This window comes from Orycteropus afer, unplaced genomic scaffold, assembly GCF_000298275.1.
Source record: "Orycteropus afer afer isolate SDZICR_OR568_19922 unplaced genomic scaffold, OryAfe1.0 scaffold00101, whole genome shotgun sequence".
Classification (NCBI taxonomy): Eukaryota; Metazoa; Chordata; class Mammalia; order Tubulidentata; family Orycteropodidae; genus Orycteropus; species Orycteropus afer.
This window is the reverse complement of record NW_006921688.1, coordinates 3,103,911-3,131,235: the sequence shown is the minus strand read 5'-3', so window position 1 is coordinate 3,131,235 and position 27,325 is coordinate 3,103,911. Positions and strand designations below refer to the sequence as shown.

The window sequence follows — 27,325 nt, the reverse complement described above, 5'->3', positions numbered from 1 at the left end:
TTGGATTCACGGGATTCTCACTTGTCTTCTCCAGGTCTCCTCTACTCCCTCAGCCCCAATTCCAGAAATTTCTAAATAAGCTTCCTCTTTAATGAAACTAGACACAACCATAAACAGACTTCATCTTTTTCTTCTGCTCCCTGTCCGTCTCCACCATCGACTTTGGTTCCTAAAAGTCCGTGTGCTTTTGCCGATGTAAATTCATATTCTGTCCCCCATTGGGCCGTTGCCACCTAATAACCACTTTTTAATTATCCTAATTTCAAAATGCTTTGTGTTTTCAAAATTACAAAATAGGATGTCTAAAATTTTCTAGCAGTGTACTTTACGGGGAAATGCCAACTTGGTAATTACATATTTGATTACATTTTTTATATTCCACTTCGTTCTAACAAAATTTTTCTTTAAATTATTATTTCATAAAGACTTGACAACTTATGATTTCCACTTGAGAATTTATAGATTTTAAAGTAAGCTTAATGAAGTTTAATTCCAGAAGTTTTTAAATAATGGCATGTCAAAGTATCTGTGTGTGGGTGTCTCAGGAGGAAATACTCCTCCTGTTTTCCCCGGGCTCACCGTTTTCTCCGAGTTGAGGTCCATGGCATGATTCTTAGAGGGATGGCCATTCTTAGCAGATAAACATGTTTCCTATTTTAAAGACTGGTAGGGAGATATACTCTATAATGTTCCAATATCTACTACTGCTTATTGAAAAGAACATTTATAATGTGCCTAGTCTACATCCCCTGAAGCTGCCATTTAAATTTATTTCCACCTGTTCTGCACTGTGTAGAGATTAAAACAAAGCAAAACACTCTTCAGTACATCCTGTTTAAGAGCCCTTCGTATACTTGACGTGATTAAGTTCATTTCTGCTTCTTCTCTGAAATAAATCCTTTCCCACGTCTCCTCATGGGACCTATTAAAATTGTCCTCCATCACTTTGTTCTCCTCCAGTGAGTGTTCAACATAGGCCTCTTTATGTGCCTGGATCTCTGTGATTCACGCACAATAGCTGCTACAAGGAAATGGTTCAATAATGCACATAGGTTCCCAGTGCATAGGCTGTACTCTGGTATACCAGATGCCCAGAGTCCCTATACAAGCCTGATCACCCATTTGCTCCCTACTCCTGGGTTGCAGGTACGGGCTCACACTTACACCCTGCTCTAAAGTATTGCTCATGGCTCACAAGGTCTGTCCCCCCAGGAGATGCCTAAGAGCTGCTCCCCCACCCCAATCAGCTCTTAGCTTCCTCTGCTATAGCAGGGCAAATTAGTGCAGTGCAATCCAACCTCCAGAGCACGTCACTCCCTGTGGGATCAGTCTCAGGCTGGGCCTCTCCGATCCCACGTCTATCTGGCTCCTTCTTCTGCCTTCTCCTGCTACCCTCCCCTCACTTAGAGGTTTCTCTGGAGAGCCTTCCTTCAATAAATCACTTGTCCAAAAATCCCCAACTCAGGCTCTGCTTCTAGGGAATCTGACTGATGTAAGACACCTGGCTTTAAGAAAAGGTCACAATGCCAAAAGAGCAGTCAAGTTCATGACAAACAGCAAGGGCTTTTTCATTCTGCAGGAGAACACTGACTCAGCAACAAACAACTTTTTTTTTTTTTTTAAACTACTGAGGTTTAGAGTCAGGTATACTAGACTAGACTTTGCTTGTCACTGTTTCAACCTTTAAGATCCTGTTTAGACCTTCAAGATCCTACTTCATGGTAAAGTCTGACTCATTCAATGGTTCTGTGGTGATTTGAAAGTGTTCATTAACTTCTAGACAAGCCTAACTTAGACTTGGCTACACTGTACTGAATCGCTGTTAAAAGTGACAATCCAAGAGTCAACATCAAACCAGGAAATCTCTCAATAAATTGCTGCCTCCCTACCATACATGCTATCCCAGGGTCTTAGAGGTTAATTCAACTTCTTGTAGTGCGTGATGTAACTCAGAGCAAAACAAAGTTGCAAAATGACACACAGACAATAATTCGTATCTACTTAGTAATAAATTAGGTAAAATTATAGGGTTTATCTAACATTTAACCTTCTGGTTATTCAAAGTTTAGTTTGCAATGCATCCTGCACAAGTCTTGTTTGTAAGGTTTATCGTAAAAGGTATTTAAGCTTCCTGTACTATTGTGTGTCATTTATTACATTCTTATCAACATTTTCACAAAGCTTATGAATTTTGCAATGGCAGTCACGGGCGCTTTTTGCTCATTGATGTGGCCCACAGATCAAAAATACCCGCACCTGCTGCATTCATTTACTCATTCCCTGAACATGGAAATCTCACTTCACAAGGTAGAATCCTTGCACTAACTAAAAAGAACAGACTAGAGATCACAGCTCATAATTTGGGTATATACTGGTCACCAAAGTATCATTAAAATACCACTTTAAATAATATATTCTATAGTCTTTGATGGCATTTGGCTGTTAACCAAAAGGTCAGTGGTTCAACCCTACCAGCTGCTTCATGGAAGAAGAAAGATGGTGCAGTCTGCTTCCATAAAGATTTACTGCCTTGGAAACCCAATGGGAGTCACTATGAGTTGGAATCAACTCAATGACCGTGAGTTTGTTTTTTTTTTGGTTTTATAGCTTTTAATAATCTAAACTATTTTTATTTTTCTGCATGCAGAAATTCAATTTCACCAGCACCATTTGTTGAAGAGACCATTCATTTCTTCCCTCATTTAATGGACTTAGCATCACCCTTGTCAAAAATCAGTTCATATACCCATACCCATTGCTGTTGAGTGAATTCTGACTTGCAGCGACCCTACAGGACAGAGTGGAACTGCCCCATAGGGTTTCCAAAGCTGTAATCTTTATGGAAGCAGATTGCCACATCTTTGTCCTATGGAGCAGCTGGTACATTCAAATAACTGACCTTTTAGATAGCAGATGAGCACTTAACCACTGCACCACCAGGGCTCCTAGTTAACCACAGGTATATGGATTGAGTCCCAAACATTTTTAAGTGTAAGGAGGTCAAGTAGTCCCAGATGTCTACCAAATATTTGTAAACTCACCCTAGCAAGTGCTTCCTCAATGGTGATCATCTTCTCTTTGACCATCATCATGAGTTGAATCCGCTCTTCATCACTCATTGTTATCTCACTTGCAACATAACCAACATCTTCTCCTAGAGACAGAAGATACAGAATAATGGAAGCAAAATGATGAAGAGGAAACAGAATGCCAGTCGTAAGAGTCTGTCATTGGGGGCTGGAGCAGGACGTGGTTCTGGGCTCTGTGCTTCTGATGGAGCAGCAGCAGCAATGCTCTCTGGAGGAAGCAGTTGATGGTGAGCTGGTTCCAACTCGTGGCAACCCATGTGTTTGGAGCAGATCTGCACTCCATAGTGTTTTCATGGCTACGGCCTCCCCAAGGCAAATCTCCAGGAGTTTCTTTTGAAGCATCTCTGAGCAGGTTTGAACTATCAACTTTTTGGTTAGTAGCCCATCTCTTAACCGTTCGTGCCACCCAGCGACCACAGAAAGCCAATGAGTTAATCTAATTTGGGACAGAGGCTCCAAGAACACACAAATGCTACAATAAAAACAGACCTTTCCAAACGAGCACAGTTTTGTGATGGAGGATCTAGGAGAGGCATTTTGGAAGAATGCTGATGGGCAGTTCCTAAGTTACAGGTGGGGCACAGACCTAATGTAAATACCTAAATACATCTGACAACCATTGCAAGGATCATTAGGCTGAGGGGTCTCAACATCTTTCTAGTTGTATGAAAGAGAAACAAATATTTTTGCAGGAGAGGAAGGCCACAGTTCAGTGCGAAACAAAACCTCGTGCCTGGTCAAACTCTACACTCTTATGAGGCCACTGTTCATCAGAGGATGAGTTCAAATAAATAAAATCACAGATGTGGAGTGTTTCGAGTTCAGTGAAAGGAAGGTAACATCCACGCAGGCATCTGAAAGTATTCTTGTCATAAATATGCCTCTAAACTGTAAGAGATATGAGTTTCCAACTTGAAAGTAAAGGCAGCCAGAACTGAAAGGAAACAAGAATTCTCTTGTGAGCTTCTTTCTAAAGTGTTTTCCTGCAAAGCAAACAGATTGCCATCACCTCTAATATATTTGAGCCACGTTGGCCAGTTGCATCTTGGGTCGTCGCATGGGGAAGAATCTGTCAGGGAAAGTGTGCTGTGATATGCTGAGTGGGAATAAGCCTGAGTTCTAGGCCCTCATCCTTCTCCCTCAGCCCTGCCTTTCTCACACACACTTCACTCCCTCCTGATGTCATTAGGATGCTCAGCGACGGCTTAATCCACCCGTGGTGTACGGGGGCAGTGTGCAGAGGCTGCTGCAGCCGGCGAGGAGCCCCTTTCTCTCAGGACCTATCTTGGAATTTATGTCCCGGTGTCTCCTTTTCTCCTCTGCATTTGTAATCCATCAGTCCCAAAATACCACTCGAGTTCCCTCTGCCACTCATCTAACTGTTCAGGAAGAAAAACAGTGTGTGCCGGGTGAGAAGGCAAGCTTGCTGGTTTGATTCATTTCACTGTCTGTATCACTTCCAGTAGTGGAGGGGCTGAGAGAGACTTGGCTGGGTTTTTAAACATCCCCGAGAGCTGCTAAATTGTTGCCTTCCTCTTTCCCTCCCTTGCTCCCTCACTTCCTCCCGCCTTCTCTTTTCTCCCCCTCTCTCCCTTTCTAAATAAGACTTTGTTAGAATCCAAGGTTTATTTTGAATCACAAATGATCCCGGGCATGTACCAAAAGGGACAACTGAGATTGTTTAAGAATAACTCCCTTAACTTAGGACAACTTAAAAAAAATATCCACGGGGAGTGTTGCCAAGGTACCCAGGTATACAGGGGGTATGTCTTTCCACCTTCCATGTGTATAAGCAATTGGAGAAGCATTGTGAACAGGGAAGGACATAAAGGTTTTGTAATGGAAGACCCATCATGCCACTGGTGAACAAGTCACAATTTTCCTCTGATGATATCCCCATTCAGCTGGTCTACAATCTGGACTGGCTTTGCTTTGGTTTCTTCTCTGAACACTGGTGAAACATAAATTATATAACTGGGCCTCAAATGGAGGCATGTTTACTTACTATATAAACAACAACAAAAGGCCCAGCCGAGGGGAGGGGAGAACACCCTTCACAAAGCAGCCTGGCCAACCTCCCATGAGGTCAGGACCACTGGACAGAGTTTCCAGGGGCAACAGCCCTGAGATTGTTCTGGCCACAAAAGAGCATCAAAAGTTCAGATGATTCCAGGGGACCCCAGAGATGGTGAGGGAATGGGGGGAAGGTTCCAAACTAACAGAAATGCTTACACTCTCCACACTCTTTCTTTCTGGTTAGATCTGATGGTGTAAGAGTGAAGATCTTTCTGAAGTTAGGGGGACAGAAAATGCGAGACTGGTCTTTGTTTGTCAGCTCTAGGAAATAATAGATGGCTAACTCTTTCGATTTTGTTTTCTTTGATTTAAAAATTAAAAAAGCACTGGGATGCAGTCTTAAAGCAATGACAGGAATCCTGGAAAAGTCGAACATTTTACGGGCACATGGAATGAGTCATTCTAACTTGTAGCCTCCATTCAAGTTAGTGGTACAGGCTTCTGAACATGTCAGAGCTAAAAGGCTCTACTGTCTGCCAGCTTCATTACTGTACCTTTTGAAGTCTGTCTCATTATTCCTTTCTGGTTCTTTCGGAAGTTCTGCCAGAAATACTTATTTTTCTTCTTCCAATCTCCTTTTCCTTAAAAAAAAAAAAAAAAGAGAGAGAGAGAGAGAGAGAAGAAAAGGCACAAGTAATAAATTCATTAATAACACAAGTAGCCTCTCCCTTATCATTCAAAGTTGGTAAAAATACTTTGATTTCACAAAAGAAGACAATTCTTCCTCTTTTGGAAAGGCTGAGAAATGTCTACAGAAAGAAAGAAAAAAAAAAAAAAAAAAAAATGTTTAAAAGAAATGCAAATTTCCTGTTCCAGAGAAATGGTACAGTGGGGTTACAATGAGAGAGAGAGAGAGAGAGAGACATCAAAAGGCAGGCGGACGCGCTTTCTTGCCTTTTCTTTGAAGTTTGTTTAACTAGCAGGCCTAATTCTGCTCTGTTTGGTGCTGTGTTTTCCCTTTTGGTCTCAGCCACCATCATTTCAATGACACCTCAAAGAGGATACCGTAAGAAGTGAACTTCGTTTTGTCCCTCCCGTTTTTGTGTGACTGCTGCTGTTGACCTACGCTTGGCTTATTTCTGTTACTCCAGATTGAATGAAGAGGACAGTACAGCTGGTATGTTGTGGGCCCTGGTCAACAGGCCAACACAACTGGTTCCATGATTCCATGGGGTTTACCGGGGCTGCTTCTCTGTGGTTTGCAGATGCCATGGAGGGCCAGGACTTCTGCCTCTCTGGCATTCAGGCTACCTGGTGACCTACCTATGGCCCGCCCAAAGCACAATGACAAGAGAAGCAGTCTCTCATCCTGCCGTGACAGCCCCAACCCCCCCTGGCTCTGCCCCTACCCCTGCCTTCCTTCCCAGACTGACCTGGGTGACTTTCAAGTGAAAACAAATTCACTGCTGCAACCAGACGTTTTTAATATGTGGTTGGGGTCTGGTCATCAATAATACGTAACAGCTTTTAAAAAATGAAAGGAAAAGGGGGCAATAAGTGAAAAGAACAGCTAGCAGCCGTCCTCTGTTCTTTAGAGACAAACATCAGGCTGAGTTACCATGTGGCGTCTGGTTGCTCCGACACCACTAGAAACAGGGCCTTGGGGAGAGATGCATGTTGGTGTCCACAGTCTAGACTGGCGGTGCCAAGTGCTGCTGCATGAAGCAGACATGTGGAAACCCTTCCAGGGTGCTCCCTGGCTGGAAAGGGTATCATTTGTCAAAACAGGATGCACTCGCTGACGTTCTGACAGCTCCAGAGCTATGAGAATGAAACTAGAGCTGGGTAGTCTGAGACTTCCGAAGTTCTCAGGGTCCTGAAGACAGTGTGATGGCGCCTGCTGCCTGTGGGCTAAACACTGAAGCAAACACTAGCCACCAAGGGTTACAACAGAAGGAGGATTCTAACTTGTTCAGCGTTTCTCTGGAGCACTTTGGGAATCTAGCACATTTCTTGGAATACAAGCTGTTGCCCCCACCTCTTTCATTTTCATGTTTCTGAAACAGAGATAGAGCTTAAAAATCAATGCTAATAGCAAACATTTACTTGGCACTTCTAATATCTAGACACTTTCCTATCCAATGGCATATCTCAATGAATACTCACAATGAATGTATGAGGTATTATTGTTCCCATTTAGTAGATGAGAAAACTGAGGCCAAGAGAGATGAATCACTCCCCCTAAGGAGCTCTGGTAGCATAGTGGCTAAAGCACTTGACTGCTAACCAGAAGGCTGGCGGTTCAAACCCACCAGTCACTCCTCGGAAGGAAGGTTGGGCAATCCTACTTCCGTAGTGATACTGCCTCGGAAACCCAAGGAGGGGTCGCTATGAGTCGGGGCCGACTCGACGGCACATAACAACAACAACAACAACAAGGTTGTAACTATTAAGTTGATAGAGTCATAATTCCGGCCCAGGCAGCCCAATTTGAGAGCTTGAACTCCTAACCTTGCCAGGCTTCCCCCATCCACCTTCTTACCTAACAGAAACACTGGAAGGAAAAACTGCAATGAGTAAAGGTAGGGCTGCACAGCCAATGACCGTAATAGTTCTCAATGGGTTATATGCCAAACATTGTATGATAGATATATTTACAACAATGACAAAATAAACAAATAAAAAGATAGCAACTGAGGCTGCTTATTTTCAACCACAACCCAAAACCTCACGAGATTTGGTTCCTGGGTTTGGTGCTTAGGGTCATGGTTTCATAAGACATCCCAGTTAATTGGTCTAATAAGGGGTTTAGTGCTTCTTTTCTACCTCCTACTCTGTTGCAGAGTGCCTGGGGTCTTAAAAGCTTGCAAATGGCCATCCAAGTCACAACAATCTGTCTCCCTTCGCCTGGAGCAATAGAAGGAGGAGGAGTGTCAAGGACAGGAAGACATGGAACATAAGGCTAACTGCCTCCATGAACAATTGCAAAGGCCTGGAGACCAGAAGAACTGGTCTTGGGGTGGTGCCCAGCTGCCATTACTGTATGATTTGATGGAAGATTCTGAAGAAGAATGCTCATCAGAAGGGGAAAAATGCAGAATAGAATGTCAAATTCTCATGGAATTCAGCACTTATGGAGCCATGGTGGGTAGATGAACCCCTGAAACTATTGCTCTGAGGTCATCTTTAAACTTTAAATCAAAAAGATGCCCTGACGTCTTCTCATAACCAAACAATAGTCTAGTTTAACCTTTTAAAAAAAATGCCTGCCTTGAGCATTGGACTCTTTTAGGAGCTGTCTATATGGGATCAAAGTGATGACAGGAACACAAAAAATTAAACAGGAAGCTTGGGTGGGGGGAGTTTATGTTAAGGGCTGGGAGGACAACTCAAAAGAAGAGCACGAGAGTGGCTGCACAAGTAATGGAATGTGACCAGTGTCAATGAATGACACAAACAGACATCGCTGCATCACTGTGTTCTGCTGTACATACTCTCCACAACAAAATATTTTTTTAAATAGAAAGAAATACAAAGGAAAATTTTAACATGCTGTTATTAATCAATGATCAATTAAGGACGTGTAAAAATATGTAATGCCTTTGGTAGGTAAGGTTGTATGTCAGCTTGGCTGAGCCTGCTTGAGTGGCTGGAGAGCTGGTGGTAGTTATTCCCCATGATGAGACTGGCAATCGACTCCATGGTGGGAACTGCCACAAGCAGGTGAGTAGCTGCTTTAGGGATGTGGTCCACTTCCTGTATACAAGCAGCAGCCTTGGGAATGGTCTCTAGCTTATAGCACGCTTGAACCCTGTGTGTAGCTGAGTCGTTGTTCAGCAGCCTGCCATGCTCTGCCAATCTTGGGACTTTTAATGGACTTGAATTAATGGCCTGCCATGTGGTTTGGTAGCATTGGGACTGAGCCTTTTTACTTGTCAACCTTGGGCTTGTTGGTCTCAGCAGCCAGCTGCTATCTGAGTGAAGAAAAGCCTCTAGCTTCGGTGGGCCAGGAGCAGGAGGCAGAGCTGAAGTCCAAGGTCAAAGGGCTTTCACCCAGCCCCAAGAGCCTGGCACCTTGAACTCGGACTTAAAGCCTCCTAATTATAGGAATAAACTCCTGTGTGGTAAAGCCATCCCATTGTGGTACATTCCTGTCAGAGTGGCACTAGGTAACCAAAACAATGCCTTAAAACAACAAAAACAACAAAAAAAAAACCTTGCAGTCAAGACGATTACAACCCATAATGATCCTACAAGATAGGGCTGAACCATCCCACAGGGTTTCCAAGGAAGTAACCTTCATGGAAGCACACTGCCTCATCTTTCTCCCATGGAACAGCTGGTGGGTTCAGACCCCTGAGCTTTCAGTTAGTGGCTGAGTGTTTAACTACTGCACCACCATAGCTTCTTATGTCATGCTTTAATGGAGTATAATCTTTGACCCAAAAATTGCAAATCTACAGATTCATCCTAAGGACGTGATGAGGAATAAACACAAGGATTTTTACAGCACCATCATTCATCTGTGATAGTGAAAAAAATCAGAAACAAATTATCTGACAAAAAAGAGATTAGTTGATTCCACTATGGCAAGTCCAATATGATGACTAATACACTCAAAAATTATACTACAGATATCTAATCATGTGGAAAAATGTTTATGACACATGCAATTGAAAAAAATTATAAAGTGAGTATGATTCCAATTATGCTTGAAAAAAAAGGAAAAAAAAAATCAATACCATACATGCTAAAAGAGAGAGAGAGGGAGGAAAGTTGTACATAAAAATCTCAACAGTGTTCATTTCTGGGTGAAAGAACTCCTTGTGAATTTCATATTTTCAAATACTTGTTTTCTGCAAAGCACGAAAAGAAAATAATTATTTAGATTGTTAAGCCAGGAAAAGTGGTACTGACCTACAGAGCTGTCTTCTGAGTTGGATTTATGAAGAGGATTCCTAGAAAAAAGAAGAAAAGTCAAATTACCAGAGAGCACTGCCTTCTTGGGAGAACTGGTCATTCTAACTAGCTTGACTCAGCATCAAGACTACCTAACAGAGCCAGGGAAATTTTCACAGGATGTCTATCATTGGTCTCTTTTAGTCATCTGCTACCTTCCCAGAGACAGACTCACATGCCGTTTGTCAAAATTTAGTAAGGACCCACTCCAGGGAAACCCAGATTAAATGAAGACAATGGGCTCCTCTGGATGGTCGCTCAAGTACCTTCCATTTCAGTGAACTATTAACTACAAGCTAAATTGCAGTCCTTGAGGAGTCGCTCATGTTAAGTGGGAAAGAGAAAAGCAAATCATAATGAAAATACAGATCCAGCATCACAAACACACGTGCCGCTGGGGACGGCAGGTTAATACAGTGGTTGACTATAAAAAGAACAAGGGGACAAGGGATACTCAAGTGAAGAGGATATGGCATGCCCCAAATAGAGGGGCAGTGCAGACACAGCTCCAGCTGCTGCCCGCTGGCAAATGTGCCATGCATGTTTCTAGTTCTTCCACCATTCAAAGAGAAGCTCAAAACCCGCCTTATTTATTTATTTTTATTTATTTATTTTTTTTATTATAAGTGCTCATTTCTAAGGGACAGGAAATGTTTTGAAATGTATCCAAGTTTATCAGTGCACGTCTGGGCACCATGTCTGGCCTACCCATCTCCCACCTTGGCTGCCAGTCTGTCATCCTGACACAGAGGACCCCAAACAACCTGAAGAGGGCACACAGCCCAAAAGCAATGAATGAATCATCTCTCAAGGAAATATATAAGCAAATACCAACTTACAGCAAGAACACTGGGAAACCAAGGAAAGGAAAAATTGGTTGTCTCAAAAGGGAAGAGCAAAACGTGGGACAAGATCTTTCATTAGGTGGGGCAGAGCCCAGAGAGCAAGTTAGAGTCCTTGGGCTTCCTGACAAGGAAAGTGAGAAAGAAAGAAGCCACATGAGAAGGAGGGGCAGGCTTCTTCAGAAGAACAGCTACTGGGTCTTCACTCCAAGTTCTCCCACCAGGAAGAAGGAAGAAGCAGTGACTGGCAAAACCCTCTTTAGGAAAGGCCTGAGTGGTTCTGAAGACAAAGGATGAGAGAGCAGAACTGAGCTGTATTGAAAAAAAGTAGTTGGAGAGACGCAGAATATCTAAACCAGTGAGTGGAGATTTGCCTTGTACCTTGCAGGTAAACAGGCCCTTCAGGATTTGGATCTAGGTGACCAAGGAGATGGCAACACAGAGGTCACCATTAATAAGCCACCACCCTGCAGTCCAGTTGCACTGATGCTGCCTGACTATGGGGGGCCAAGCCCTACAAGAACCTCGTACTCCAAGAACACAAGGAAGGAACAGTTTTTGCCTAGCAAAAACTCTGACTGACCTCTACTGTAAACGAGGAAAGAGGGTAAAAGCTGAAAACAGTGATAAGAGAAATCATTGCACAGGACACGAGCTGGACTTGAAGTCAAATTATCTCCCTGACTACCGTGCTGAGCACAGAAAATGTCAGCAAAATCTACTGTGTCATCCCATTTTGCTGAACGTTAGCTTCAAGGGTCTACCCTCCTACTTTCTATCCACACAAAAATGAACATGAATAAACATATATTTACTTGAAAGCCTTCTAGGAAATGTTGTTTTTTGTTGTTGTTATGTGCCGTCATGTCGGACCCAACTCATAGCAACCCCTCCTTAGGTTTCCGAGGCAGTATCACTACAGAAGTAGATTGCCCCATCTTCCTTCCGAGGAGTGGCTGGTGGATTTGAACCGCCAGCCTCCTGGTTAGCAGTCAAGTGCCTTAGCCACTATGCTACCAGAGCTCCCGTTTTTTCTGTGTTGGGCGTAGTCAAGTCAGTTCCAACTCCTAGCAACACTATGTACAGCAGAACGAAACACTGCCCAGTCCTGCAACATTTTCTCAGTCATTGCCCTGTTTGAGCCCACTCTTGCCAGCCACTGTGTCAGTCCATCTCATTGAGGGTCTCCCTCCATTTTGCTGACCCTCTGCTTTACCAAACATGATGTCCTTCTCCAGGGACTGGTATCTCCTGATAACAGAAAATAACCAGTTAAAATTCGAATTAGTTCAGGGAAAATGTATTAAACGCTACTGAGTGAGGTACAGGAATGAATCATGAGAAATGAAACTCATAGTTTGGGCAGCAGGGAGACAAACACAAAGAAATGTACGTGAAGAAGAGGAAGAGGAGGCCCGTGCAATATGCTGAGGACCTCAGAAGTACGGGCCATGTCAAAAGGAAGCAGAGAGCAGATGGCTAGTGGGCAAGACAAGGAAGCCTTCAAAGAGAAATAAGGTTCAAGCTAAAGTTTGGATTCTTATTTAAAAAAAAAAAAATCTTTTTTTTTTTCCTCTGCACTATTTTGAACTCAAAATCATGGTCCCGTGTATTAGTCAACCTTCCTTTGACAGCCCAAGACCTAGAGATGTGATCACCCCACTTCCTGGAGACGAGCACTTAATGCAAAAGAAGCCTCGTGCTTATTTTCATACTCATTCTAAGCGTGAGCAAAGTCTTGACCTAATTGCTAAGGACCGAACATAGCAAACGGCTCTAGCTCCTGCAAAAGCTTGTTAACTACATAATAAATTAAAAATACAGATGCAAATGTTCACGATTTTTAAGAGAAAGATTTTCAGGGGAAATGGTGGAAAGAAAAGTAACTTTATAGAATAGCAATCTTTATGGATTTAGAATATGAACCCTTGCATCGTAAGGAATTTTATCATTTAATCTCAGCCCCAGTTCCACAGGAAACGACGGCGTCCGGAAGGAAGGAAGTAGCGCCCGGTGGGTTCCGCGACGAGTTACGGGCAGACAAGGGATGCCCAGGCACCCTCTCTACTTCGCCCAGCTGCTTTCCCGCTTCATCCCTCACCTTCCTTAGTCTGGATAAATGTGTACAACCATTATCCCTGTTCTGTTTTTGTAAAACTTCAAATGCCCATTTCTAGTCTTCTAATCCATTTTTTTTTTTATCATTTCTGCCAAATGGGAATATCTAATGCTATAAAAATACTTCAGCACTTATGTGGCAGAAAAAGGCAAGTTCTCACTACTACCCAGCTATCCCAGAATCTAATCGTAGTTTCCTCCTTAAAATGCCGACTTACAATGTTTTCATTACTCTTATCTTTCTTCATATTATCACACATTTTGGATTATTTATCTTTGGATTTGGACTTTGGATCTGTCCTCGTTGTTGCTTGTATTTTCCAAAAGCTCCAGCAGAGGGCACTGTAGTTTCTTTATTCATCTGGCTGGGTTGAGGACGTCTGGTGTTGTTTTCCAGAAATCTCACTAGTCCACAATTGAGATACTGGCTAAAGAATAACAAGCCAACACTTCGTAAGTGTAAGTCTCCCACACACCAATTTTCAAATGGGGAAAACGACACGGTGTGAAGTTTAATTTGGTTGCGGTGAACTGTTCAGGCAAACAAGCTGGCAGAGCTGCAATGTGAAATGCCATCTCCTGTCTCCTTGAGACATTAGAAATTTCATCCCGCAGGAGCACAACAGTGATGTAACCACATTCCAAATATGGAGGGCAGCGGGTGGAAGGGGCCATTTACTGGTCTCCTGGTGGAAGAAATTAATGCTCAGAAGTTGGCTCCAAAGAGGCCTCCTGGTGGAACAGCCCTCTTCCAATCAGCCCACAGGCTTGAGAATAGCAGGTGCCAGAGTAGGTTTGTTGTCCTTCTCTATCCATCACTTTCATTGTCAACAGGGTAACAGGGATGGGAACATCAGCATGGTTTTCAAAAATTCAACAACATCTAAAAATCCACTCACTGCCATTGAGTCAATTCCAACTCATATTCACTGCCATTAAGTCGATTCCAACTCATAGCAATCCCCAGTGGGTTTCTGAAGTTGTAAATCTTTATGGAAGTAGACAGTCCCAATATCCTTCCACGGAGCAGCTGGTGGGTTTGAACTGCTGACCTTCTGGTTAGCAGTTAAATGCCTTATCCACTACACCACCAGAGCTCCCCTTCAATGATTAGGAAACAATAATTATCATTCTGGTGTACTTTGGAAAATCCATTTATTCATTTACTAATCATCACCTAATACATTTCAAGTCTGAACTCAACCTTAGCAACACCTTTTCATCAATAACTGCTATTATCAGACTCACAAACTGACTGAGTGCAAACGTTTCTCCCCAGGATCCTTCAAATCTTTAGCCTTTCCTGAAAGCAAAATCCGCTTAAGAAAATCCTCAAGTTAAGGAAATTATGAATGAGATCAGAGAAGAGACTTACAGGGCAGAAAACCAGGAATTTAACCAATACGCTGTTTGCCCTTCCTCTGTCTTTTGTAATAAGTTCTTCATGAAATAGCTTGTGCATTCATTCATTCATTCATCTTTTCTTTCAATAAACACTTATCAGGAGTCAGGCATCCTGGGAGGCACTGAGGACACGTGACAAGGGGTGGCATCCTCTTCTGACCTCCTCCAACCTCAGGAGGAGTGAGAGAATAAACCATCAACAGTCCCAGGCTTACTTCTGAGGCCAGACATGCCACCACCCTCCAGTCTTTTTACCAACTCTGATACCAACTGTCCCACGCACAGTACTCACTACTCTGCTGAGTTCGATAATTCATTGCGGTGGCCACACAGAACTCACAGACAATACTTACGATGATGGGGTTTATCAGGGAAGTAACAGGCTACAACTCAGGTTCAGGAACGCTCTCAGGATACAATTCTTTGATCAGGACAGTCTCCCTTCTGCTATGCCCTCAGGCATACCTCTCTGGCCCGTGGCTTCTGGGCCTGGTCGATGCCGTGCTCCCACAAGTATTACAAAGGTCTTATCTGATGACAGGTACACCTAGGTGCACCCCACTCCACCAGCAAGCCTCCTGTCCAAGTGCACTCAGCTTTTTTGCTGTGTGGACAGCAAGCCTCCCATTCTGTCTCATTCCTCTTAGTTCCTCCTTTGTTGTCTCAGCTGGTCGTCTCTGGGTTTCTCTGCCAATGTGGTCGAGCACAGGGATCTCGGGTCTAAGGATATGGTCCACTCCACCTCAAGCTCTTCTCTCTTGACAGCAGTGAGATCGCCCGTTTCTGCCTCTCGAAAACCAAGTTCACTGCCATGAAGTCAATCCTGACTCACAGCAACCTCATTGGGTTTCCAAGGCTGTAAATCTTCACAGAAGCAGAATGCCTTATTTTTCTTCCATGGAGCAGCTGGTGGGTTTGAACCACTGACCTTCTGGTTAGCAGCCAAATCCCTTAACCACTACACCACCAGAGAAGGCTCATTTTAAGCCTAGCAGAATGACAAAACTGACCAATCCTCATCAGGGTTCCATATACCTTATTTCCATGGTCCCACCCCCATAAGGATGCCATGTACCTTATTTACATTACTAAAAAGCTATTCAATTCCCTTAGTGGGCCTCACATTTGCATAGTTCCACCCAGCATAGTGTCTAAGGCACTTGACTGCTAACCAGAAGCCTGGTGGTTCAAACCCACCAGTCACTCCTCAGAAGGAAGGTTGAGCAATCTACTTCCGTAGTGATACTGCCTTGGAAACCCAAGGAGGGGTGCTGTGAGTCTATGAGTCTGGTGTGACTCCACAGCACATAACAACAACAACAACAACAACAACAACAAACCCAATAAGCAGGAGCTCTGGTGGCACAGTGCCTAAGGCATCTGACTGCTAATCAGAAGGTTACTGGCTCAAACCCACCAGCCACTCCTGGGAAGGAAGACTGGGTAATCTACTTCCGTAGAGATACCACCTCGAAACCCAAATAGGGGTCACTATGAGTTGAATCAACTCCACGGCAATGAGTTTGGTTTGGTATTGGTTTACCCCGTAACCTGGTGGCCATCACAAAGACCTTGGCTAGAAAGGGTCATACACAGTAATTCTCACGTACCAAGTACCACAGACACATAAACAAGACAGATAAGATCACTGCTCTCCTGAGCCTCTGAGAGAGCTCTGGGAGAGAAGCCAGGTGGGGACTGTGACTCACAGTGGGGGAAGTTTTAGATGAGATGGTCATAGAAGACCTTTCTGAAAAGGTGACATGTGAGCAGAGACCTCAGTGATGAGCTGGTGTGCCATTCACGGGGAGGCCTGGGTAGAGTCGGAGGAGAGGAGAAAAACAAGAGGTCTATTTGGGGCATGTTAAGTTTAAGGTACTTACTATCAGCCATGTGGAGATATCAAGGAAATGGGTGAATACATGGGTGTAGAGCTCAGAGAGGTGTTGGAGGCTAGAGATGAGAATCTGGGTGTCTCCTGCCTATGTAAAGCTATGCAGCCTACCTGTCTACCTACTAGTTCCTTGAGTAGTGCTTCAGGTCTTAAAAGCTTGCAAGCAGCCATTTAAGGTACAACGATTGGTCTCTATTTGCCTGAAGCAACAGAGGAAGAAGAGGAGTCAGGTATAGGAGGAACATATGGAATGTGTGGGTAATTGCCTCCATGAACAACTAAGTGCCCCTTAGCCATGAGGCCAGAAGAACTGGATGGTGCTTGGCTACTATCACTGAAGATTTTAATCAAAGATTCTATAGAATCCTGGTCAAAAGGGGTGAAAATGCAGAATACAATTTCAAATTCTCATGGAATCCAGCCTTTCTGGAACTATGAAGGTTAGATAAACTCCTGAACTATTGCCCTGAGATAATCTTTAAACCTTAAATCAAGTATGTTCCCTCAAGTCTTCATAAAACCAAACAGTAGTTTTGTTTAACTGGTAAAGAATGCCTGTGTTAAGCACTGTGCTCTTTTCAGATCTGTCTCCACGGGATCAAAATGATAACAGGAACTGAAAGATGAGATAGGAAACTCAGGGGGCAGTGAGTTTACGTTAATGGGGGAGGAGTAACTCAAAAAAAGGAGGGTGGGAATGGTCGCACAACTCGAAGAGTATCATCACTGCCAATGAATTGTACACACAGAAACTGTTGAATTGTCTATGCTCTGTGTGTATATTCTCAACAATAAAAATAAATTATTAAAAAAATTCTTTTAAAAAGCCATGAGACCAACTGAACACAACAGTAGATTATAGAGGCTGTAGATTCAGAAGAGAAGAGGTATGAAGAGTGAGCTCTGGGGCAACCCAATTTTTAAAAGTCAGGGAAAGAAAAAAGCAACATATTGCCATCAAGTCAACTCAGACTCGTAGTGACCCTATGCTGGAAGTGCCCCATAGGGTTTCCAAGGCTGTGAATCTTTGCGGAAGCGGATTGCCACACCTTTGTCCCCTGGAGTGGCTGGTGGGTGCCAGGTTCTGGCCTTTTGTTTCGTAGCCAAGTGTTTTCTAACTGCCGTGCCATCAGGACCAGGAAGGGAAGGTGAAGTCGGCCAAGAGGAGTGAGGAAGAGTGGTCAGGAGGTAGAAGGGAAACCAGGAGAACATGGTTCTACCTTTGCCACCTACAATATTACCCTTGATTTTATAAAAATTATATTGCTGCCTCAAACAACATATGAGATCAAGGCGAGGTTCCCATAATAGTCTATACAGCAATAGACTACTGTGTCTATTGTTTTTCAGTGGAGATCCTCAGGAGACCTTACAGGAAAGGGAGGAACTAATGAGGGTCAAAATGAAATTCACTACATTTATATAAATCCCACTGTATAAATCCCTCCTGATAAGCAAAACACTCTCATAGGCCCTCCCTTTACAGATTAGGGCTGGTCACTGAGACCCTGGGGAGTGAGGATCTGTCTAAGGTCACAGAGCAGGGCAGAGGCACAAGTGGGTCACCCTCCTGCTTCTCGTGAACATAACAATCTTATTTTATACACTTGATGCACCTTCTCTATTAATAACAGGATAGAATTAAAGGAGACACCATTATATACTAGCACTGTGCTACATATTAGCCACATACCAGCAGTGGGCTTGGGTAAGTTACCAGAATGATACCCAGAAGAACTTATGAAGACAGAACATGTTTTCAACACAAAACGTGAGCATGGTATATGGATTTATCAGAAGGAAGTATTTCAAGGACACTTTTCAAGATTCGATGTTACTGCTATTGCATCATCCTCCTGTCTGCTCGATGGTTCTTCTCAGTTGCTCTGACTCACGGGCTTCATCACCGCTGTTTGGATCCATGCATTTTGCTATTGTGTAGTGCTGGGCTCCTCTTCCGCCACCAGAGCAGACAACATTCTTCTGTGACTCAGTTTTCGTTGCCTACTTTTCAGAGGTAGATCACCAGGGCTTTCTTCCTAGTCTGTCTTAGTCTGGAAGCTCTGCTGAAACCTGTCCACCACAGATGGCTCTGCTGGTATCTGAAATACCACTGACATAGATTCCTGCATTAGAGCATCTCGCAAGCCATCACAGTAGGACAAATTGGCAGATGGGTGGTGGGGAAGGAAAGGAGGCCAAATGATTTGGCTCGAGCTCATTTTCTCCTTTTGTCTGTTTATTTATATGTAAATAGTTGGAGGCACATCCAGGCAAACACAACTTTATCTCCCACCACATACTGAGACTGGCATACGTGAGCTGTACAACGAATGCCCACGTGAAAAGAAATTCCTAAAATAGAGTTTATGTTATTGCTTTGATGAGGTGTACAGAAACTTCATTATAACCAATGAAACAAAGAAAGAAAGAAGTAAAAACTGTCATAATCTGAGTTTTAAGAAAGGAACATATGTTACATATTACAAGAAAATTTACACTGAAAGAGATTTTAAGGTTCCTTACTCTTGACTGTCAGGAAATAAATTTTTCCATGAGTTGACTTCCTGCTGCATTTTGAATCAGGGCTTCTGCTGTGTCTGGGGCTTTTCCTGCATCCTCCGGGCCTGCCAAGGCAGTCCCCAAAGCCAGCAGCATTGTCCTCAGATGTTAGAAAGGACTGAAGTGTGTGTGGACAGGGGCAGGAGGAAGAAGGTAAAGGCTGAGTGGCTTTCCAATAGCTAAGGTTTTCTTTTCCTTTATGCCATGTCACCAACTACTCACATTATTTAGTGACTAATCATTTCACATACAATGGATAATCCCTAAATTTGATATTTCTTCTTATCCTTTGGGTATCAGAGATATTTTCATCATGCTAACACATCTCTTCTATTCAACAGAGATACATATGAAAGAAAATTTGGTTCATACCATCTACTGTCTGCTATGGAGTCTCTGAGTGGTGTAAATGGTTAAGTGCTCAACTACTAGCCGAACGGTTGGTGATTCGAACCCACCCAGAGACAGGCCTGATGGTCTGCTTCTGAAAGGTCACAACCTTGAAAACCCTATGGAGCAGCCCTACTCTGCACACCTGGGGCCACCATGAGTCACAGCCGATGCAACAGCAACAACTATCTGCTATAATAAGTCAAGGAGTGCCCTCTCCCTAGTCACAGGGCCAGGACCAGGGTGAGGGAAGAGGGACACCGAGGGGCCACTGTGTAAGGATGTGCTCATTCTCAGGGTCCTTCAAGGGCAGAGACCTGGTATCTCTTGCAATGCTACACCCCATGCCTCTCTTGCCCCAACCATCGTTCTATCTGGACAGTAACTGCTGGCTTCCACACACATAATTCAGTTTGTAAATTCACTGGGTGAGATTGAAAGTACTTCTGTTGCCAAAATCAGGCATATTGTTAGCACTCCATGAATATTTATTATCAATGACAAATTGATGATATTTTGTCATCCCAGTCAAAACACTCATCATTCAGGCCTTTTCTTTCATTTTCCTGTGTCATTCCCAGCCTGTACTTTCTGGCACCTTGTTACAAGGTCACTTTCACTAACTATCAAAGCAGGTGTCTGAGATACCAAAGTCTAGGTAGAGTGGGCACAGCGCAGGGCTCAAACAGACACACGGAGGAGCTGAGGAGACCTAAGGGCAAACGGCCTTCATTTCCTTTTCATGTGAAGTCAGGATGATTAAAAAAAAAAAGTGCCCACCTTAACAGGCTGTTAGGAGAATGACATCAGACAGTGAATGTAAAGTGCCCACCTTAACAGGCTGTTAGGAGAAAGACATCAGACAGTGAATGTAAAGTGCCCACCTTAACAGGCTGTTAGGAGAATGACATCAGACAGTGAATGTAAAGTGCCCACCTTAACAGGCTGTTAGGAGAATGACATCAGACAGTGAACGTAAAGTGCTCGGCACAGTACTGACCTTTGGTAAGAGCCAGTAAGAGATTCCAAGGGTTTCTGTAACAAATGACCACAAAGCTGTTTGTGTTGTGAGGTGTCGTCAAGTCGGCTCCGACTCATGGTGACCCTGGGTACAACAGAACCAAACCCTGCCCAGTCCTGCGCCATCCTCACAATCGTTGCTGTGTTTGAGCCCACGGTTGCAGCCACTGTGTCCATTCATCTCGTTGAGGGTCCTCCTCTTTTCACTGACCCTCTGCTTTTCCAAGCATGGCGTCCTTCTCCAGGGATTAGTCCCTCCTGATAACATGACCAAAGTATTCCTCGGAAGGAAGAGTGGGCAATCTACTTCCATAGAGACACTGCCTTGGAAACTCAAGGAGGGCTCGCTATGAGTTGGAGACAACTCGACGGCACATAACAACAACAATAACAACATGCAAGATGAAGCCTCCCCATTAAGGAGTGTTTTAGCTGTAGATCTTCCAAGACAAACTTATCCGTTCTTCTGGCCATCCGCGGTATATTCAATATTCTTCACTAACACCATCATTCAAAGGCATTGATTCTTCCTTGGTCTTCCTTACTCATCACCCAGCTTTCATACATATGAGGCAACTGAAAACACTATGGCTTGGCTCAGGCACTCCTCAGTCCTCAAAGCAACATCTTTGGTTTTTAACACATTAAGAGATATTTTGCAGCAGATGTGCCCAATGTAATAAAAAACCAAAAACCAAACTTACTGCCATCGAGTTGATTTCAACTCATAGTGCCCCTCCAGGGTTTCCGAGGTAGTATGTGTATGGAAGTAGATTGCCCAATCTTCCTTTCAAGATGTGGCTGGTGGGTTTGAATCACCAGCCTTCTGGTTAGCAGTCAAATGCCTTAGGCACCATGCCACCAGAGCTTTCTTGATTGCTGCTTCCATGGGCATCGATTGTGGATCCATGTAAAATGAAATCCTTGACAATGACATTTTTTTCTCTGTTTATCAAGATGTTGCTTTTTGGTCCAGTTGTGAAGATATTTGTTTTCTTTATATTAAGGTGTAATTCATACTTCAGGCTATAGTAAGCACTTACTTCTTCAGTAAGTGGTTCAAGTCCTCCTCACTTTCAGCAAACAATGTGGTCTAAGTGCTGGTATGAGTTATCTAGGGCTTCTGTAACAAATTACCACCAAGTAGATGCTCAAAACGACAGAAATTCATTGTCTCACAGTTCCAGAGGCTTGACATTGGAAATCAAGGTGTTGGCGGAGCCAAACTCCCTCTGAAGGTTATAGGGGAAGATCCTTCCTTGCCACTTCCAGCTTCCGACAATCATTGGCTTGTAGATACATCATTCCAATCTATGCCACTGTCCTCACATGGCCATCTTCCTCTGTGTGTCTCCCTATGTCACTTCTCCACTTTTTGTAAGAACACCAATCATACTGGATTAAGGCTTATCCTACTCAAGTATGATGAAATGTTAACAGCATCTTCAAAGATCTTATTTCCAAACAAAGGCATATTCACAGGTACTGAGGATTAAGAATTCACCATTGTCTTTTTGGAGGACATAATTCAATTCATAACCAAACCAAAACCAAATCCATTGCCACTGAATCTATTCTGAGTCATAGTGACCACATAGGACAGAGTAAAAATGCCCCATAGAGTTTCCAAGGCTGTAAACCTTATGGAAGCAGACTACCAAATCTTTCTCCTATAGAAGAGCTGTTGGGTTTGAACCACCAACTTTGCAGTTAGCAGGTGAGTTCTTACCTTACCATGCCACCAGGGCTCCCTCAACCCATAACTAAACCAGAAAACCAAACTCACTGCCAACAAGTTGATTCCGACTCATATCGACCCGCATTGGGTTTTCAAGGCCGTAAATCTTTGTTGTTGTTGTTTGCCGTCGAGTCAGACCCGACTCATAGCGACCCCTCCTTGGGTTCCTGAGGTGGTATGAGGTAGATCACCCCATCTTCTTTCTATGGAGCAGCTGGTGGGTTTGAACCACTGACCTTCTGGTTAGCGGCCACATTCCTTATCCCCTATGCCACAGAGCTCCTTCAACCCACAACAATGTGCCATAAATATTAATTTAGAGCTATTCACACAGAGCCCTGATGGCACAATTTGAATTGACTCAATGGCAACGGGATTGGTTTTCCCAGCTTTTCACTAGAGCAACCCTAAACAAGTTAACATTCCTGGTCTTCTCTGTAGGATTCCACCATTCTCATTCCATCAAGCACTGCCAGCACACATCTTCTGTTCCAGACCCCAAGAGTTTCTAAATTGCCAAGCTTACTCTTATTTAACATTAACTTCTTTTAAATAATTGTTGTTGTTGTTATTTGCCATCGAGTCAGCCCTGACTCCTAGCAACCCTCCTTGGGTTTCCGAGGCAGTTATCACTACGGAAGTAGGATTGCCCAACCTTCCTTCCGGGGAGTGGCTGGTTAGGATGCAAATAATGATTCCTCTTCCTCTTCTCAATCACACTTTATACAAGCAATTCATGTTGTCTTTAGAATTAAAAAAAAAAAAAAAAAATCATACTAATAATGGAATATATCAACATCTCTTTATCCAACTTATTTTGTCATATTTCCCTTTGCTTATATCCTATTCAACTATAAGGAAAAAAAAAAAAAGAAAGAAAACTATCAATGCAGCTTACTGTGCTATATCATTTAGCACTGTGCTGAGCTCTGGTGGTATAGTGCCTAAGGCATCTGATTGCTAACCAGAAGGCTGGCGGTTCAAACGCACCAGCTACTCCCAGGAAGGAAGGTTGGGCAATCTACTTGTGTAGAGATACCACCTCGGAAACCCAAAGAGGGGTTGCAATGAGTTGGATCTGACTTGAGGGCAGTGAGTTTGGTTTTGTTCTTTATACTAATTTTTTGTTGATGCTGAATACCATTTCAAAATGTATGTTTATATTATGGAAAATGGCCTGGGCTCATCAATAATATTATATTAACTCTCCAAAAGAAATGGAAAGTTTTTAGATTTAGTGTGCATATTGTCTCAAAACAAGAATAAAACCTGATCTTTAATTCTGATTTAAAGAGGATTTTTGATCACTAATGTAAACCTTTGCACTTGCAAAATGCTGACAGACTTTTAAAACTTGCAATTTCAAACCAAGAGTTTTGGCATTTCTAATTTTTTCTACCTCATATCTCTTGAATAGTATCTTTGGTTTGGAATCACCATCAGAACCACTTTCAGTCAGCCTATTCCTTCTGTAATGCCAAAGGCATCTGACTGCTAACCAGAAGGCTGGTGGTTCAAACCCACTCCTCAAAAGGAAGGTTGGGCAATCTACTGCAAGGATTGGGCATAATGATGGTAGTGGCTGACTGGACGTTGCCCACCACCTGCTGCCTTTGCAACCTGCCCTGGGCAGAGTCCTTGCTTATCCTCTGCCCCCCACTCACTGCTACCCACCCTGGGCAGGGATCCTACTTGCCCTCTGCCTGTTGCCTCCCACTACCCATCCTGGGTGGGGACCCCACTTGTCCTCTCTCCACCTCAGCCCACAGTCCTGCATGGCCCTCTTCCACTCCCCTTTTTCCTGCCTCCCCCACCAACTTCCCAGCACCTTTGGGACCTCATTTGGCCTCCCGCTGCCCACACATAACCTCTGTGCTCTCTGTGGCTGGGCTGAGGTATCATGAATGAACAGGAAAAAGTGTCCAGCAGCCAGTCAACCACCATCTCTCATGTGGCCCAGTCGTCACTGGGGCCTCCAGTTTATCTTTTGAGGTGGCCCATAAAGGGTACACAGGCCCAGCCATGGCCCCACATGGCCTCAGACCACCAGAGGCAATGCTTGAGAATTTTTTCAAAGTTGTCATAAATGCAAAATGTTAGATAATGAGATAGCTGGAGTGTGAGGAATAGGTGTATATTATGCCAGTTGACTGAGTTATCCCATGAGACTATGGCCCTAAGCCTTCAGACCCTGTAAACCAATCCCATGAGGTGTTTGGTCAAGTCCAAGAAGTATGCGTGCTTGTGCTCCCTATGTTCTTTATCATCTATATGAATATACATGGATGTATACACTTACATATATTATACACACCAGTACATAGATAATCTATCCATGCCGACATATCTACACATGTGTAGATACCTACACACCCACATAGGGTTTTCCAAAAGTTTCTGTGAGCTGCAACTTATACAACAATTGGAATGACTGCATATCCTAAGTATGGAAAACAAATGCTATTATGATGACTGCCCTTGTCTTTCAACCAATCCCACCTATAATGTCAAGTTCCTTTAAGTCCTTCTCAGAATCTACTTCAGTTTCTCAACATGTAGGTGGTTGGTTCTCGAGGACCTCAGGAGTGGCCAATAAGCTCTCCAAGCCAAGAACAGGGTTCCAATGCTATTGAAGCTAGAAATGCTTTACAAAGCTGCCTTGAAAGATACTTCTGTCCTTTCATTCACCAACTGGTAACTTTTCCCGAAAGTCAATGATGCAGAGCATTGACAGAGGTGTAAGAGTTTTATGTCTAAAAAGCAGACAAATGCCATCTCTCCGCACTAAGGCCCGGGGCCTGGCTGAATTCCGGACACAATTACATCAAGGCCAAGACCATACAACTGCAGGAGAGTGGAGCAGAACACAACCCAAGTGTGGACTCAGAGTAGGGAGAACTGAATATCCCGTAGGATCCAGGCTTCCTCCAAGTCATTGGGTCTGCTATTTTATGTTCAGGCTGTTTCCCTTCATTTGTGGCCTCCAGGCCCTAAGCTGTCTGACCATAAAACCCAAACCCATTGCCATCAAGTCTATTCCAATGCATGGCAAACTCATGTATGCTCTGTAGAACCGCTCTGTAGGGTTTTCTTGGCTGGAACCTTTACAAGAGCAGATTGCCAGGTCTTTCTCTAGTGGTGCTGCTGGGTGGGTTCAAACCACCAACGCTGAGTGCAAACCATTTGTAACACCTAGACACCTTCAAACCAAACCAATTGCTCTGGAGTCAACTCCAACTCCCGGCAACCCCAAGAAGCTGATCTAAAGTTACTGCATTGATGCCAGCATCGATGCTGATAACACTCTTGAGAATGAAAGCACCCATCTTAGCCCTGAGAGCTCATAAATACCTTCCTGATTCCTTCAAATTTAGAAATTTCAAATTTAGAAACAGCACCCCTGTGACATACTAGAGGGTACAGAACATCATTTTTTATGTAAGACGATATAAACAGGTATCAGTAATTGATCTGCTTCATGTTAAAAAAAAAAAAAAAAGGCAACAATTTATCATGTGCTTGGTATAGAGGATAAATTCCCTGTGCATCTTGACAAGGGAAAGGCACACACCACAGCCCATGCCTTCCAGGGCTTTGCAGTATAATCAGGTAGATGCTATCAGTGCATGGCAAGCTAGGAACAGTTAGCAGGCAACGTCGGTTGTCTCCATCTCAGTAGCCATTCCCTTCTTCTTTCTTATCAGGAGAATCTGATTTGGTTTGGGGTAGTAGGGTGTCGCCTCCTGGGACTGCCTTGCAGTGAGTGAAGCCAGGTGTCCTGAGCAGATATAGGAACAACTTTACTATGTGGTGCTTCTGGGAAAGTACGGGCTCTGTGGTAGAAGGACAGTCTCAGTGTTCACACGGCTTTGTCCCTCCCATCCCCATCCCCATCCCCTGACAATGCCCAAAGCAGCCATCCTTCTAGCCTAAGGAAGAAAGTGACATACTAAGTGGTGGAAGAGAGGAAGAAACTCCTTGAACAACTGTACTAGCCTTGGCATATCTAACTCCCAACACAAACTAAGCAAAACCCTTTGCAGTCAAGTTGATTCCTACTCATAGCCACTGTACAGGGCAGAGCAGAACTGCTCCTTAGGGTTTTCAAGGCTGTAATTTTTATGGAAGGAGCTCTGGTGGTACTGGGCTAAAGCATTGAGCTGCTAACCAAAAGGTCAGTGGTTCAAACCCATCAACCATTCCACAGGAGAAAGTTGAGGCAGTCTGCTTCCATAAAGATTTACAGCCTTGGACACTCTATGTCCTATAGGGTCACCATGAGTCAGAATCAACTTGATAGCAGTGGGTTTGGTTTTGTAAACTTTTATGGAAGCAGACTGCCACATCTTTCTGTGGTGGAGCAGCTGGGAATCTGAACCTCCAACTGTTTGGTTAGCAGCCAGGCACTTTAGCCACTGTGCCACCAGGGCTCCTACCTACCTCCAGATCCCTTGTTACATGAGAAAAACAGACCCTTCCCCCTCCCCAATTGCCTAAACCTTGGCTGTCAGGTTTCTGCTATGTACAACTGAATACAATCTGAACAGATTCATTGGTTGAGAGATAAAATGAGTAACTTTTGTAAAACCTGTCTAGTTTTACAGCAAAAGCAGTGATCAGAGGCCAATTTATAGCAGTAAATGCACACATCAAAAAAGAAGAAAGAGTGAAAATCAACACCTTAAACCAAAATCCTCAACAACTAGAAAAAGAACAGCAAGAAAAGCCTACAGTCATCAGAAGAAAGGAAATAATAAAGATTCGAGCACATATCAATGAAACAGAAAAAAGAAACACAACAGAAAAAAATCAACAAGACTAGAAGTTGGTTTTTGAAAAGATTAATAAAACTGACAAACCACTGGCAAATTAAACAAAAGGGAAGAGGCAGAGAATACAAATAGCACAAATAAGAAACTAAATGGGTGACATCACAACAGAACAACTGAAATAAAAAGGATAATATCAGGATACTATGAAGAACTGTACTCTAACAAATTTGAAAATATAGAAGAAAAGTTGAACAGATCCATAACAAAAGAAGAAATTGAACAGGTCATCAAAAATTACCAACAAAAAAAGTCCTGGCCCAGACAGTTTCACCAGAGAATTCTACCGAACATTCAGAGAAGAACTGACATCAATCCTACTCAAACTATTCCAAAACATAAAGTACAGAATCCTCCCAAATTCATTTTATGAAGCAAGTATACCCTTGATACCAAAACCAGGCAAAGACGTCACTGAAAAGGAAAACTACAGATCAACAGCCCTCACAAATATAGATGCAAAA

The 27,325-nt window shown here is 43.4% G+C and overlaps 1 protein-coding gene across 1 annotated transcript in view; it reads right to left on the bottom strand.

Annotated features, from left to right (window-relative positions):
* SASH1 (SAM and SH3 domain containing 1) overlaps window positions 1–27,325 on the bottom strand; it is a 236,154-nt gene that overhangs the window by 68,965 nt on the left and 139,864 nt on the right. The window contains exons 5-7 of the mRNA XM_007943220.2: window positions 10,023–10,063; window positions 5,660–5,746; window positions 3,042–3,154 (exon numbers count right to left, since the gene is read on the bottom strand). Of these exons, the coding sequence (XP_007941411.1) occupies window positions 3,042–3,154; window positions 5,660–5,746; window positions 10,023–10,063 (241 nt within the window). The remainder of the gene's footprint in view (window positions 1–3,041; window positions 3,155–5,659; window positions 5,747–10,022; window positions 10,064–27,325) is intronic.